This window comes from Jaculus jaculus, chromosome 10 (assembly GCF_020740685.1).
Source record: "Jaculus jaculus isolate mJacJac1 chromosome 10, mJacJac1.mat.Y.cur, whole genome shotgun sequence".
Lineage (NCBI taxonomy): Eukaryota > Metazoa > Chordata > Mammalia > Rodentia > Dipodidae > Jaculus > Jaculus jaculus.
In genome coordinates this window covers 12,687,598-12,703,619 of record NC_059111.1, presented here as the reverse complement: position 1 = coordinate 12,703,619, position 16,022 = coordinate 12,687,598, and the positions used below count along the sequence as shown (strand labels likewise).

The 16,022-nt window shown below is 43.8% G+C and overlaps 2 protein-coding genes across 3 annotated transcripts in view; one reads left to right on the top strand and one right to left on the bottom strand.

The window, feature by feature from the left end:
* Positions 1–14,427, top strand: part of Ints14 (integrator complex subunit 14) — a 26,757-nt gene extending 12,330 nt beyond the window's left edge. For both annotated transcript variants that reach the window (XM_045160234.1, XM_045160233.1), the window contains 5 exons: positions 1,350–1,494; positions 3,894–4,027; positions 9,320–9,438; positions 11,110–11,175; positions 13,154–14,427. In XM_045160234.1, the coding sequence (XP_045016169.1) occupies positions 1,350–1,494; positions 3,894–4,027; positions 9,320–9,438; positions 11,110–11,175; positions 13,154–13,405 (716 nt within the window). In that variant the 3' untranslated portion in view covers positions 13,406–14,427. The remainder of the gene's footprint in view (positions 1–1,349; positions 1,495–3,893; positions 4,028–9,319; positions 9,439–11,109; positions 11,176–13,153) is intronic.
* Hacd3 (3-hydroxyacyl-CoA dehydratase 3) overlaps positions 14,428–16,022 on the bottom strand; it is a 42,719-nt gene continuing 41,124 nt past the window's right edge. Inside the window, exon 11 of the mRNA XM_004662551.2 lies at positions 14,428–16,022. Coding sequence (XP_004662608.1) covers positions 15,946–16,022 — 77 coding nt within the window. The 3' untranslated portion in view covers positions 14,428–15,945.

The following is a 16,022-nucleotide window of genomic DNA, read 5'->3' as shown; positions in this document are numbered from 1 at the left end:
GGGTTTCTAACAAAGCCTGTGCATTAGACCAATCATTTTTTAATATCAGGAGCCCGCAGGGTGTTAGCCAGTCAGTTTGTGCCACCCCATAATTTCTAAGCCAATTAGTTTAATTTGTTCAAGCCCCTCATGGACCAATCATTCTCTTATGACCTTGGTGGTCAGCATTTGCGCAGGTCCTTGGGTGGGAGTAGCAGAGTGTGGTACCAGTCTCCTATGACCTTGGAGGTCAGCCTTTGTGCAATTCCTTAGGTGGGGGTAGCAGAGTATGGTATCAGCCTCCTATGACCTTGGTGGTCTGAGGCAGGCTGCTACAGCTTATGGTGCGAGCTACTAAGGCTTACAGTGTGGGCTATTAAGGCTTATAGTGTAAGGCTTATAGTGCAGGCTATTTACAGAAACCAAATAAGTGGTTCACTTCATTACTCATTTCCCATCCTTGAGGGCTATCTCATGCCCTTTTACCTAGTTTTATATTAGGAGCGGGCTCTGTTATAATGAGAAGAGGGATTCTTCACTTGCTTCCAACAGAAAGTAAAGCCTGGAGTTTGAGGTATGCAGGGAGCCCGCTTAAGCTCCCCTTGGAGCGTGATAGTATTTCTGAGCTTCTGAATTCTTGGGCCTTTCAATAGCAACCCTACCTCTGCCTCCCAAGTGCTGGAATTAATGGTGAGCACCACCACACCTGGCCAAGCATTTTTTCTTTTTCTTTCTTGTTTTTTTTTCAAGGTAGGGTCTCACTCTAGTTCAGGCTGACCTAGAATCCACTATGTAGTCTCAGGATGTCCTTGAACTCATAGTGACCCTCCTACTTCTGCCTCCCGAGTGCTGGGATTAAAGGCGTGAAGGCGTGTACCACCATGCCTAGCCTAAGCATTTTTTTTAACGTAGTACCTTAACTGAGATGCAGTTCATAAAACATACTTCTCCATTTAACGTGTATAATTGGGGCTTTCTGTTTAGCTCATTGGTAGAGCATTTGCTTGTCAAGCCCAAGGCCATGGGTTTGATCCTCAACACCAAAAAAAGAAAAAGTATATAGCATAATTACATGATTTTAAAAATTAGACTTACAAAGTTAGCTGTGTAGTCATTGTCACCATTTTAGAGCTTTCTTGCTGCCTTCCACCCCCATAGACTTGCTATTCTGGATGTTTCATGTTAATGGAATTCACATATCTGAAAAGTGATCTTTGTATGGACATTGGAAAACTGGGATGAGTTTTTCCAACATGTTGTAATACTCCTTTAAAGCTCCACATACTCTCCCTTCAAAGCAAGAAGCAGCTGAGCGTGTGATTGAGGTTTGGGGTTCTTGTAGCTAACCCTACTCTTAACCTGTTTTACAGAGGGTGATGAGGTGGGTACTGGCATCACCGATGACAATGAAGATGAAAACTCAGCCAATCAGATTGCAGGCAAAATACCCAACTTTTGTGTCCTGCTCCATGGCAGCCTGAAAGTAGAAGGAATGGTGGCGATTGTTCAATTAGGGTAGGAAAATGTGTGTGTACATTTGGTTGAATCAAAGGTAAACTTGGTTTTCTAGGCAAAGTATTTCACAGACTTTTCTGAAAGAAATAGAAAGATTTCCCGCTGTCTTTTCCTTTCCCTCCCACACCCTTCCATTGCTATTGCCTTCCAGACTGTTCTTTAAATCACCCCCTAGAATAAGTAACTGAACTGATTTATATCACATGCTTTTTCTGTATTCTTTCTTTCTTTGTATTTTTAAATTTTTATTTATTTGCAAGCAGAGAGAGATAAAAGAGACAGACAGAGAATGGGGGTTCCAGGGCCTCCAGCTGCATGCACCACTTTGTGCATCTTGCTCTACATGGGCACTGGGGAATCAGACCAGGGTCATTAGGCTTTGCAAGCAACCACCCTAACCTCTGAGCCATCTCTCCAGCCCTCCTTTTTTATTTTATTTATTTTTTTAATATTTTATCTTTATTCGAGGGAGAGGGAAGGAGGCAGAGAAAGAGAAAATGGGCATATCATGGCTTCCAGATGCTGCAAATGAACTCCAGATGCATGGGCCACTTTGTGCATCTGGTTTACATGGGTCCTGGGGAATCAAACCTGGGTCCTATGGGATTGCACATAAGTGCCTTAACCACTAAGCCATCTCTCCAGCCCATCTTCCTTTTTTTTTTTTAAACTTATATATTTACTTTGATTTTGTTTTGTTTTTCAAGGTAGGTTCTCACTCTAGCTCAGGCTGACCTGGGATTCACTATGTAGTCTCAGAGTGGCCTTGAACTCATGGCAATCCTCCTACCTCTGCCTCCTGAGGTCTGGGATTAAAGGCGTGTGCCACCAAGCCTGGCCCTTTTACTTTGATTGTTGAGATAGCATTTTGCTATGTAGCCTAGGCTGGCATCAAACTCATAATCCTCCTGCTGCCTCAGCCTCCAGAGTGCTGAGATTACAGGAATACGCTGTCATGCCTTCCCCCCCCCATTTAAAAAAAAAATTTATTTGAGAGAGAGTGTGTGAGAGAGAGAGAATGGGCACACCAGGGTCTCTTGCCACTGCAGACAAACTCCAGATGCATGTGCCACTCTGCACACCTGTCTTTATGTGGGTACTGGGCACTTGAACCCAGGTCAGGTCATCAGGCTTTTACAGCTTTGACTGCTGAACCATCTGTCTAGCCCTGGTGTGCCCATGCTTTCTTTCCCCCACCCCCGCTTCTCTGTATGTCTCTTTCTGTCCAAATAAATAATTTCTTTTAAAATGCTACTTCCGCTACTCCCCTCTCTGTGCCATAAAATAAAATAAAAATAAAACGCTACTACTGTGAACATTTTTCCATGTTCCAGACATTTCTTTAGGCATGTTATATATGTTAACTCATTCAGTTCCCCACAGTGGTGCTCTTAGGCCAAAGAACTTGCCTAAGGTCACATAGCCAACAAATGAAAGAGCCAAAATGCTTGCCTGTGTGTTCTTATTCCAGAGGCCCCTATACACAACAACTCTGTTGTATTTCTCCCCTATAAGGAAAGACCTAGCTTTTACTTTCTCTGCCATCATGAAATCCACAAAACTGTCTACTTCCCTTCCTGTAATGCTGATTGTTGGAAAAGAGCAGGTGACCAGTCTCCTTCTGGCTATCACCTGGTGTTGACAAGAATAGAAGATAAAGAGGTTAAGATTAATCATAGAAAGCATGACTCCATCTGTACTTGAGTGAAATGAACTGGACCAACAAGAAATAGAATTCTTAAATCTGTATCTGCTCTCTTTCTTGGTACCTACACTACCCTCCTGGCTCTGAATACGATAATCACCTTCTCCTTCCAGAAGCTGGAACAGAGTATTTCTTAGGCAGCCCAGTGTTAGAAAGGTTTCCCGCTGGTAATGATGCTGTCACTCCAGGAGGCTTACGAAGAGCGGCCTGTAGGCTACAGCTTTTACTCATTTATCTCCCCACAGCTTCTTGCCGCCTTTCATGGTTTGTCTCTTTCTCTTTTAAACTCCTTTTGATTTTTTAAATTTTATTTATTTATTTATTTTTGGTTTTTCTAGGTAGGGTCTCACTCTAGCCCAGGCTGACCTGGAATTCACTATGTAGTCTCAGGGTGGCTGTGAACTCATGGTGATCCTCCTACCTCTGCCTCCCAAGTGCTGGGATTAAAGGCGTGCACCACCACGCCTGGCCCTCTTTTGATTTTTTTCTTAGCAATCAGAAGTACCCCGGAAGAATAGAAAAATTAGAGGACAGCTGTATGCATTTTCAGGTTTAAGATTTGGCTGTGGCAAGACTAATGTGTCTGATTTCAAAGCTAAAGCTTGTGTCTTGATAAAAACCAAAGTATGGATTTATTCAACTTGACAGCTCTAGGCTTAATGCTCTTCTGATCTTCTGTCTTCTCTCCATCCAGTCCAGAATGGCATGGAATGCTCTACTCTCAAGCTGACAGCAAGAAGAAATCAAACCTCATGATGTCTCTCTTTGAGCCTGGCCCAGAACCTCTCCCATGGCTTGGGAAAATGGCACAGTTGGGTCCCATTTCAGGTATAGCTCAGATTAGTATTTTTAAAAGTGTGTGTGTGCGTGTGTGCGTGTGCGTGTGTGTGTGTGTGTGTGTGTGTGTGTTTCAAGGTAGGGTCTCACTTTTGCCGAGGCTGACCTGGAATTCAGTATGTAGTCTCAGGCTGGTCTCGAACTCATGGCAATCCTCCTACCTGTGCCTCCCAAGTGCTGGGACTAAAGGTGTGTACCAGTACACCTGGCTGTTTCTTTATTTTGAGAGAAAGAAAGAGGCAGGTAGAGAGAGAACATGTGCACCAGGGCCTCTAGCCACTGTACAAACTCCAAATGCATGTGCCACCTGTGCATCTGGCTTACATGGGTACTGGGGAATTGAACCTGGGTTCTTTGGCTTTGCAGGCAAGCACCTTAACACTAAGTCATCTCTCCAGCCCTTATCTCTCCCCCCCCCCAATATTTTATTTATTTATTTGCACAGAGAAAGAGAAAGAATGGGTGTATCAGGGTCTCTAGCCATTGCAAACAAACTCCAGATGTTGCATGTACCACTTTGTGCATCCAGCTCTACATGAGTACTAGGGAATTGAAATCTGGTTGTGAGACTTTGTAGGGCAAGTCCCTTGATCATTGAGCAACCTTCCAGCTTGACTTTACCCCCCCCCCCCACACACCCCAGGTAGAGTCTCACTCTAGCCCAGGCTGACCTGGAATTCACTATGTAGTCTCAGGTTGGCCTCAAACTCATGGCAATCCTCCTGCCTCTGCCTCCCAAGTGCTGGGATTAAAGGCGTGCACCACCATGCCCAGCCGAATTTATTTATCTTTACTTTGTGTTTGCTCTGCTGTTCTGAGGGTCACCAAGTGTTTCTGAGCTCCCTTATTGGTGCACTTGTTCTCTGATGTGTGCAAGGATGGCCTCCAAACGGGGCCGGGAAGATGGCTTAGTGGTTAAAGGAGTGCCTCAAATGGTTTGAAGCTTGAACTCACCTTCCATAGCTCAGGCAAGACCAACACTTAGGTTGATTAAAGTAAACATAAGCTCTTTAACTACTTGGGGTAAATGCTACTCTGCATTTCATTCCGTGGCGGACTGTTTTCAGCCCAGGTAGCCTCCCTCGTTTACTTTTCCTTCCTTGAATCTTTGCCCGCAGCTTTCGTGGCATTGCTCCTGGTGCCCATCTTTTTCTCTGACAGCTTTTCTGTTTCATGCCACTGTTTCTGCCCATCCTCCCCCCTATTCTGGTTCTCATCTTCACATCTATAGGACTATAATTTTTTTTCTGGTTTTTTTTTTTGGAGACATGATCTCACTCTAGTCCAGGCTGACCTGGAACTCTCTCTGTTGGCCCAGGCCACCACGCCCCTCTATGTAACAATTTTAATCTGTCATTTGAAATCTACATTCCACAGTGGAATGTAAATTTCTTATCTCTCACCTGGATGAAGGCCATATTGCACAGCTCTAGGGACACCAGCATCTGAACACAGTCTCCCAGCTGCTGTCCTTGCTGTTCTCACAGTCAGAAGGTTTTGACCACATCATTGCTCAAGAAGAGCTCCCCCGTGTCTGCAGAGTGATCAGGCCTTCACATCTTAGAAGGGGCCTGCTCACTCAGATTTTTAAAAAATTTTTATTTGTTTATTTGCAAGCAGAGAGAGAGAGAGTCAGACAGAGAGAACGAGTATGCCAGGGCCTCTAGCCACTGCAAATGAACTCTAGATGCATGTGTCCCTTGTGTGTCTGGCTTACATAGGTCCTGGGGAATTGAACCTGAGTCCTTTGGCTTCACAGGCAAACCATCGCCTTAACTGTTAAGGATTTCTCTAGCCCCCCACTCAGATTTCTAATCTACCAGCTGTTCCTCTCCTCCACCATGCTCATATTGTGTGCATCCACTCCTTCCCAGCCAAAGTGTCCTGTTTGCTCTGGAAGCCCTATCTTCTTTCATCAGTTTGGTAAGTTCATAGCAGCTGTGGTTTCCTGTATAAGACTGAGCCTATCAGTGTTTCACCATCAATGGGGCAAGGGTTCATGAGACCCACACTTCCCAGTGTAGCTAATGGCTGCTGGGAGGTAGGGAGCCAGGCCTGTCAGTGGTGTGGCCGCTGTAATTTTCCAATTTCACAGTAAAAAAAAAACTTCTACCCATGAGCATGCAAGCAACCCTAATCTAACTCAGTGAATTAAAAAAAGAAAGAAAAGAAAAAAGCATGAATGTAAAATAGGGATTAATAAAGGAAGAGGGTGAAGGGTGTTAATGGGAGGGGGATAACAGAGAGTACTTAGGGAGAATAAATTCAAAATACTATTTCATGCCAGGCATGGTGGCACATGCCTTTAATCAATAATCCCAGCACTCACAAGGCAGAGGCAGGAGGATGGCTGTGAGTTCAAGGCTACCCTGAGACTACATAGTGAAATCCAGGTCAGCCTGGACTAGAGTGAAACCCTACCTCGAAGAAAAAAATTTTTTCTTCATTCAGTTTTTTTGTTTGTTTGTTTTTGTTTTTTTCACTCTGGCCCAGGCTGACCTGGAATTCACTATGTAGTAGTGGGATGGCCTTGAACTCACAACAGTCCCCCTACCTCTGCCTCCCCAGTGCTGCTCATTTAATTGTTACTAGCAGTCATGAGTTCAGGATTGGCACATGACAATAATTGAGAAAACCTGCCTTGAGTGCTGTTGAGCAAATTGGTTGATGGTGTTACTTTTCACACCACTGTGCCAGCACCCATGACAGAAGCATCTAGAGGGCAGAGAGGGTTATTTCAGCACACAGTTGCAGGGCATGCATTCCATCACTATGGGGAAGGCATGGCCGCTGGAGTTCAGTCCATCTGTGGTGGTGGGCACTGAACACTGAAGGCATGCCTTGCTACATCCCCGTGGATCGGGAAGTAGAGTTCAGGCTGCTGGAGCCAGCTTGTAACCTGCAAGCCTCACCCCTACAGAGTCCTACCTTGTCAGCCAGGTGCCTTGTCCACAGAGATCTACAGCCTTCTAGAACAGCTCCTCAACTGGAGACCAAGAGTTCAGACATGAGCTGGAGTACAAATTTTGCGTTCACACTGTAACAAAGCGTATGTAGCACGTGATACACTTCATGGTAAAGGGTGGTGTCTTACTGTTTTTCAAGGCAGAGCCTTCCAATTCTGTTGTAACAGTCCCTTAACACTGTTTATTCTGGTGTTTGCCTACATGCTGAAAAAATACAAGTGTATAGCTAACTCTTGAATTTTTCCCCCACTTTAGGTGTGGTGTGTTTGTGTATGTATATTGGCCAAGAGCATCTTCTGACTGTTTAGCTCTCTCACGTTCTCTAGGTCTGCCCACATGTCACCCTGCGTCATCCCTTCACATTTATCTGACAGATCTTGTGTTTCATGACTCTTACTGAGAAGTAAACATTTTAAAATGTTGCTTATTTGGCAATGTCTTATTTCATCTGAACTTTACATTTGATTGTCAGTTTGGTCTGATAAGTTCTAGATTGGAAATCATTGTCCATTAACTTTGAAGCATTCTTCTGTTGCTTCTTCAGGCTTTGGTGTTGCTGCAGAGAGCCTGGTGCCACACTGACCTCCAGGCCTTTGACCTTGAACTGTATTTTCTCTGTGATCCCGAGGGTCGTCTTTGTATATCTGGTGTTGGGAGTTTTCAGAATAAGATTTGTTAGCATTCATTTTGCTGAATGTATTTTTCCCTCTTCACCTGGCAGTTCGCATTCAGTACTGGGCACACGAGAGCTTTGATTTCCTCCCTCTAGTCCATCCCTTTCAAAGCATTTATTAGTGATGTATATGTGTAATTTTCTCCTTTCCACTTCCCATTTTTCCTTTTTATTGTCTTCTGTAAAATGTCTTCTACTCTACCATGTAGCTGCTTTGGATTTCTACTCTATTTGTTTTTGTAAGATTTTCTTGTTCTTTTTTCAAAGATATAATTTCCTGTCTACTAATACATCTGTAGAGGCTATGATCAGATGTGAGAATGTCTGAGTGATTCTGAGTGCTGACAACATCCAAAGAAATTACTGCCAGAAAGATTTAGGACAGTGTTTAGGGTAGACTAGGGTCTGGACCTGGAGTACAAATGGATAAGGTAGGTAAGAACAGCACTGTTGAATGATGGGAAAGTGTTGTTTTTACTGTAAGAGCTACTGAGTCAGCCAGGCACACACCTTTAATCCTGGGCAGAGATAGGAGGATCTGTTCAAGGCCACCCTGAGACTACATAGTGAATTCCAGCTCAGTCTGGATTATAAAAACTGCTGCTGAGTCACTATGAAACTTAATGTAACTCCAACCTCTCTGAGTCTCAACTTTCCTCACCTTGAATAGGACTAATAATGTTAACTTTCTAGTGTTGCCAATGGAGAGAAGTTGTATATGTAAACTGGCACATACTTGGAATTTAGTAAATACTCTTTATTTTGTAGGTTCCTTAAGGCCAGAAAAATGTCTTGTGTAGGCACAGTTCCTAGCTGATACATACTGGGGCCTTACTATTGGCAATAATAAGTGGATTAGTGAGCGACTGATTGGGGACAGCAGAGTATTCCATGGGGGGGAGGGGAGTAATGGAAATAAGGACAGGGAAGTTAGAAATGAGCCTTTGTAGCCGGGCGTGGTGGCGCACGTCTTTAATCCCAGTACTCGGGAGGCAGAGGTAGGAGGATCGCATGAGTTTGAGGCCACCCTGAGACTACATAGTGAATTCCAGGTTAGCCTGGGCCAGAGTGAGACCCTACCTCGAAAAACCAAAAAAAAAAAAAAGAAATGAGCCTTTGTATGGAACAAGACTACTGGGTTATCAGCCTGACTAAAAGGTTTGCATATTGATAAATATTATGAAAGTAGGTCTGGGAAACTGGAGCATTATTTTTTGGAGTTGGGAAGGGTTGATGGAGGTACTTTGGTCCAGTAGCTACTAACCTCATCAGGCTATTTAAATTTAACATTAAATAAAGTTTAAATTAATGAAATTTACAGGAAGTCTGCAGAGTTGTGGGCTAGAAAATACATGGTTGTATGTGTGTGTATATTTAACATGTGTTTGAACAGTGCATATATTTTACTTTCTCTGGCCTTAACTTATAAAGCATATATGTGCAGCTTATTTCTTTGAGGACATAAGCAGTTTTTCACTTTCGTGGGCTTCCACTGATTGTGAACAGATTCTCCAGCCTGACTGAAGTTAATGTACTGCCTTTGTTAATGAAATACTAAGAGAGAGACTAGTGATTCGGAGCTGCCAGCCTAACTGGAGATGTGCTTTCCCAGATGGCCTTTTCAGGAATGTCCTTTTCTTTAAGATGCTAAAGAAAACCCGTATGGTGAGGACGACAATAAGAGCCCGTTCCCCCTGCAGCCCAAAAACAAACGCAGCTATGCCCAGAATGTGACTGTCTGGATCAAACCCAGTGGACTGCAGGTAATAACACTAGGTACATTACTTCCACTGGGGACAGGAGGAGGCCTCGGGGTGGGCAGTCAGACATTTGATTTGATTCTCTTTCCTTTGTTACCTTGTAATTCATTTACTTCTAATGTTTGTCATTATTTCCCAAAAAGATTTGAGTTGAGATAGCCTAGAGTAAGGCATATATATATAACAAAATGATTTTTTATGAAATTTGGAGCAATAAGAAACCTAGAGAAAGAATGGATACAATTGTGCCTAGAACCTGAGGCAACGTGGTAGTTGTATTTGAGTAGTTTGGTTCTGAACCTCCTGCTACCAAGGTCAAAAAGAAGCAAATGGGGTATATAGTTTCTTTGTCTGATGAAACTAAACATGTCAGTGCTTCTAAAGGCATTATTTCCCCAGCACTGGATTTTATTTTTAATTTTTATCTTTATGAGGTTTGTTTGGTTTTATGCACACGTGTGGTTGGATACAATGGTGTTCCTCGAAAATACACTGTAGTCCAGGCTGACCAGGATTCACTATGTTTTCTCAGGGTGGCCTTGAACTCACAGTGATCCTCCTATGTCTGCCTCCCAAGGGATTAAAGGCGTGTACCACCACAGCCAGTTTGTTCATCATTTTGAGACAGAATTTCTCAGTGGCTTGGAGCTCACCATGGGTCCTCTTTTCTCCACCTTCCCAGAACTGGGATTACAGATGTGTGACACGACCCCCAGTAGTTTTTATGTGGGTTCTGGGGATTGAAGTCAGGTCTTCATGCTTGCAAGCAAGCATTTCACTGACTGAGCTATATCCCCAACTCCCCATTTTTTAGTTCTGATGAAGTCAGATTTTAGGTAATTTTTGTTACTGTTTGGTATAGTAACTCAGATCATTACCAAATCCAGTGTTATAAATATTTGCTATTTTCCTTCTAAGAGTTCATAGTTTTTGCTTATATATTTAGATTTCTGGTCCATTTTGAGTTAATTTTTTATATATGTTTTAAGTTAAGGGTCCAACTTCATTCTTTTGTATTCATTCAGTATCCAAGCACCAGTTATTAAAGAGATCATTCTTGAGCTAGAGAGATGGCTTAGCAGTTAAGGTGCTTATCTGTGAAGCTTAAGCATCCATGTTTGACTCCCAAGAACCCATGTAAGTGCCATGCATAAGGTGGCACGTGTCTGGAGTTCATAGTGGCTAGAGGTCTTGGCACGCCAATTCTCTCTCTCTCTCTCTCTGCCTCACACACATATATAAAATTTTTAAAAAATAGATTATTCTCGCCAGGCGTGGTGGCGCACACCTTTAATCCCAGTACTCGGGAGGCAGAGGTAGGAGAATCACCATGAGTTCTAGACCACCCTGAGACTACATAGTGAATTCCAGGTCAGCCTGGGCTAGAATGAGACCCTTCCTGGGGGGGCGGGGGAGGTTAAGCTAGCCATAGATGTGTGTTCACTAAGTTTATAGGTCTATTTTTACAAGACAAGCTGATTCAATACCATCAAGCCTTCTAAAGGAGAAAGGTGGTTTACGAGTGTTGAACAGAAAACCAACGTTAGATAGAACCTTCCTCTTGACACTAGGTCTCTTCTCATTTTCATTTCATTAAACACTAAAAGCCACCGTTTTGGTTTTTTCCCCTTGTGTTCCAGAATTCTAATGTTAAGTTCTTTTTACTCTTAATAGACAGATGTACAGAAAATTTTAAGAAATGCCAGGAAACTCCCCGAAAAAACACAGACATTTTACAAGGTGAGACTCATCATTACAGCAGAAGAGGGTGTGTCTAGGGGATGTGTCATAAATGGTCCAGGTAGTAAAAGTATGGAGTGACAGTACAAATATGTGCCAGACTTCTATCACTTGTGGGGCTGGAGAGATGGTTTAGCAGTTATGGTGCTTCCTGCGATGCCTTAAGGACCCAGGTTTGATTCCCCAGTACCCACATAAGCCCAGTTTCACAAGATGCCACATGTATCTGGAGTTTGTTTGCAATGGCTGAGGCCCTCATGCATGCCCACTCTCTCTCCCCCTCCCTCTTTCTCTGTCAAATAAATAACAAAAATATTTTAAAAAGAAAAAAAAGCCAGGTATGGTGGTTCATGCCTTTAATCCCAGCACTTGGGAGGCAGAGGTAGGAGGATCACTGTGAGTTGGAGGCCACCCTGAGGCTACAAAGTACAGGTTAGCCTGGACCAGAGTGAAATCCTACCTTGAAAAACTTAGAAAGAGATCACTTGTGCCTCAGTTTTAGAAGTAATAGGGCTAAGCTGGGCATGGTAGTGCACGCCTTTAATCCCAGCACCTGAGAGGCAGAGGTAGGAGGATCACCATGAGTTTGAGGCCACCCTGAAACTACATAGTGAATTCCAGGTCAGCCTGGGCTAGAGTGAGACCCTACCTCGAAAAACCAAAAAAAAAAAAAAAAAGTAGTAGTAGTAATAGGTCTGCTCCTGCCTTACAGTCTGATACGAATTAAATTGACCAGGTCTATGCAATGAGAGGGCTTCTGTGTTGGGGCTGTTGGAGATAGCTGAAGCAAGCAACTGAAGGGAACTGTGGGACCGAGTTCTAACCCTCCTCACCATTCCTATGTGGCTATCAAAGCCAACCCAGACAAGCATTGTATGAAACTCGTGGGATAGGGAGTTGTCTAGAACATTCTTACTGCATCAGAGAAGCTGCTTCCAGGATTGAGTTTTAAAGTTACTTTTAAAGTTACATTTGTGAGTTAGGAAGTGCACGGCCCTCTGTAATCATACCTGGGTAATCCAGAACCCCTTTATTTCTCCCGTCCTTGGGGGTTTAGCTGAAATCAGGTTTAGTGTGAGGTTGTGTCCTACCTAACCTGCTAATTTGAACATATGGCACATAGGCAGCCTCAGGCTAGCATCTTTTCAGAACATACACATGGTTTTCATTGCTGTCACATTACCTTTATCACTGGTGTCTTCTAACCTAATTACTAGCAGGCTGATGAAATGAGAAATAAACAGCTTGAATCAGAGTTCAACCAGAGCTTCTCAGCCAGCCAGCCCTCCCCAGACTCCAAGTCCATAATCCTCACAGGCCTCACAGCTTCTTCTCGGCCACAGGTTTTGCCAACTGTTTAGTTGAAATGTGTGCTTGTTCGGTGGTCTTCTGAACTTTCTACTTTTGACAGATAGTGGTCAGTGAGCCTGTTTATCCTTTCTGGCTTTGTATAACCAGCACTATAGGAGAGCTATCAAGAGCCACTAGCATCTCGCTGCTTCAGGCCCAGAGTGGACAGAGCGTCTGAGAGCAAAGCGGCTACCCAGCGTGCCCAGACACACTACTAAGCGGTTGATAGGGCACGTCCTGTTCTTCTAGTTTGCCTCCTTTAAACATGTTTGCTGTCATTGACTCCAGTCCCACATAAGAAAGGCACCAGAGGACTGAGCAAGCCCTTCCCATGCAGGAAAGCCAGCCCTCCTTACAGTTAGGAGTAATGTGTACAAAAGGCTTTCTACCATGTTCGGCGTAACTGCACACTGACTATCATCAGTCAGCTCACCATCTAGCTTCTCCTGCTGCTAGTTGCTACTGTAGAGGAACCACTCCCTAGTTACATGTGTTGATGGCTTCTGAATGTAAAGATCTTTTTCTTGTGTAAGAATGCTTCATAAAAGTTGAGAGTCAGAGAATTTATTATAAGCTAAGCACTCAGTCTGTGATGCAAACACATTTCAGGAACGTTGGTCTGTTTCAGGAGCTGAACCGTTTACGAAAGGCTGCTCTGGCCTTTGGTTTCCTGGACCTGCTCAAAGGGGTAGCTGACATGCTGGAGAGGGAATGCACCCTGCTGCCCGACACAGCCCATCCGGATGCCGCATTCCAGCTAACCCATGCTGCCCAGCAGCTGAAACTGGCCAGTACTGGCACCTCTGAGTACGCCGCTTATGACCACAACATCACACCCTTGCATACTGACTTCTCTGGGAGCAGCGCTGAACGAATGTAAAGCTGACTTTTGGAGCCTTTTTTCATCTCATCCAAAAATGATTCATAGCAAACACTTTTTGTGTTCTCACCTGCAACAGCCCCCCCCCCCCAAGGCCTTCCTGAGGCTGCCACAGAAAAATGCGCACCATTGTCAGTTTGAGGGCTGCTTCCACGCTGAGGAAGGGCTATGGTTGGCTGGTTGAGCTTCATCATTGGCTGCATAGGGAACAACCTAATACCACTGAGTTTCAGAACCTGGCAAATGTAGTGCTAACCCCTAGGTGCCTTCCCTAGATCTTGGGATGCGAACTTTTAAACAGGCAACCCCATATGTTTAAAATTATTCCTGTTTCATGGGGTTTTTTAAATTTCTTTATTATTTTTTTGTTTCATGTTTTTTAATGAAAGTATTTGATTTTTCTATAAAATGATTTCACTTATAAACAAATGGTGTTTTGGTCTGTCCTATCACTAGATTGTATCTCAGCTTCCTGTGTGCCAGATTCAAAATCCTGGGTTCCATACTGACTTGCTGGTCTCCAATACTGATCAAACTTTATTGCCTAAACCAGGTTCTGTCTGGCAAGTAGGTTCTGGCTACATCACTGACTTCAGAGTCAAGGTTCAAACATCAGCTAAAAGAAAGTCATCTGCTAGTTTCATGGCTGGGGAAGTAAGAAACTTCTGGAAGCTTTACTTGTATCAGCAGTGTTCTCCTAGCTCCTCTGTAAGTGGCTTCAGAACTCCCTCAGTCTTCAACCAGAACCGCTTTTAGCATAGCGTACCAAACTACTACTGCTACCCCTCCCCATATATGTGTTTTTGTTGTTTTTCAAAGTAGGGTTTCACTCTAGCCCAGGCTGACCTGGAATTCACTAGTAGTCTCAGGGTGGCCTCGCACTCATGGCCATCCTTGTACCCATGCCCCCAAGTACTGGGATTAAAGGCATGCATCACCACGCCTGGCTCTACTCAATATTTTGCCTGAACAAAGGACTTTCTACATTTGAAAACCATTAAATAACATTTAAGCAAAAGTTATTAGGATTTTGATTTTAAATGTTTTAATAGAAATACACAATCTTTCACGTTCTCAGACAGCAGTGACAGGGATCCAAACAACCACTAAGGACATGGTTTCACCACAAGACTGCAGCGCATTCTGCTGCGAAGCTCAGCCACCCAGTTCCCGTGTGTTGACGACACACAGAAGTCAATGCAAACAAGCTTTGAGACCTGGAAGCCCTCAGGGCAGTGAAGCCTTCACAGCCAGCCAGCTTGTGCAGACAGATGCCAAGGTCACACCCAGCGAGCATCCATCTGTGCCCAGTGAAGCAGTGCCCACTCGTTTCTCTTCGAGGATGGTGGCAACAGCAGAGCAGAATCCACTACCAGGCCTTCTGTGTCCACGTGTTACTTCTAACACTTATCTTACTGGGTTTTCATGAAATGTGTAGAGGAAACTGGTTTTACAATGGCAGCCATAATGTCTAGATTTTGTTTAGTTCCCTTTCAGTGAGTTTCCTCCAGAAATCCTTGTGAATGGTTCTGCTGGGCATTCCCCAAACAAAATTCCCTGTTTTCAGTGTCCTACTGCAGACAGGTCAAAAAATATATATATTTCTGAAGTTCAAAGTAGTTATTGACTCCGAGAACACAAATAAATGGACAGACAGTGAAGAAGGCCAAGCCTCTCTTCATGCTTGGGCACAGCGAGGACAGCTCACAGGTGTGTCTGGCCTACATTAATGCTTCACATTAGTCTGCAACAGTCTATACGGCCAGCAAATGTTGGCTGCCAGTTTGGTCCATGTGTTTGTGTACCCCCTTCTGACCCCTGAAGCCATTTACATTTGGAAGTCATAACCTCAGTAGTTTCCAAGTCATGTTCCCGCTTTCTCCAGTGTCGAAAACAGTTCTTTTAGGTAGGAATGAAGGGGTCATGGTGTTCCAAGGCTCTGATTGGTTGCTTTCAAATCACTCTGCCTCTTACTGCCTATGCCAGTAAGTGCTGTAATAATGGGTGCTTTTAGCCCAAAAGATGTCAGAAATATGTTCTCCAGCCCACTCTGACTCAGCAATGTTCTAATCTACTTGATTTTCAAAAGGTCCATGCTATCTCACTGCCCAAGTAACCCCTTGAATACAGAAATGTTCCTTTAACAGCCTTCTGCAGAGTGACAGATCTTGGGGTGTTTTTCTCTAGTAGTAACTGCTAAGTAGAACAACCCACTACAAGAAAGGCAAGACCTTGCGGAGCCAACCCCAAGACAGGGCCTCTGGCATGGGAAGACAAGACCAGACAGGAGGGTGGGGCTGGGTCTGTGCTGTCCTAGCTGAGTGCACAAGAATGAGCCACAGAAAGGTATCAGGTATTGGAATCCACGTCATGCAGGCACTACACTAAGATAATAAAAGGAAATTCAGGAATGTTACTGGGGAAAAGAAGATAGCGTCACTTAAAAACAAAGCAAAAACCCTTTTCCATCAATACAAGAAGATAAAATGGTAAGAATATAGATTAGGTTCAAACTGACAAGAAACTAGCTACATATCTCTTCAGTGCATCTTTTTCTTTTTTTGTCCATAGCGCCGCCTGCGCTGCTTATAAAGGTGGCGGAAATTTATATATAACC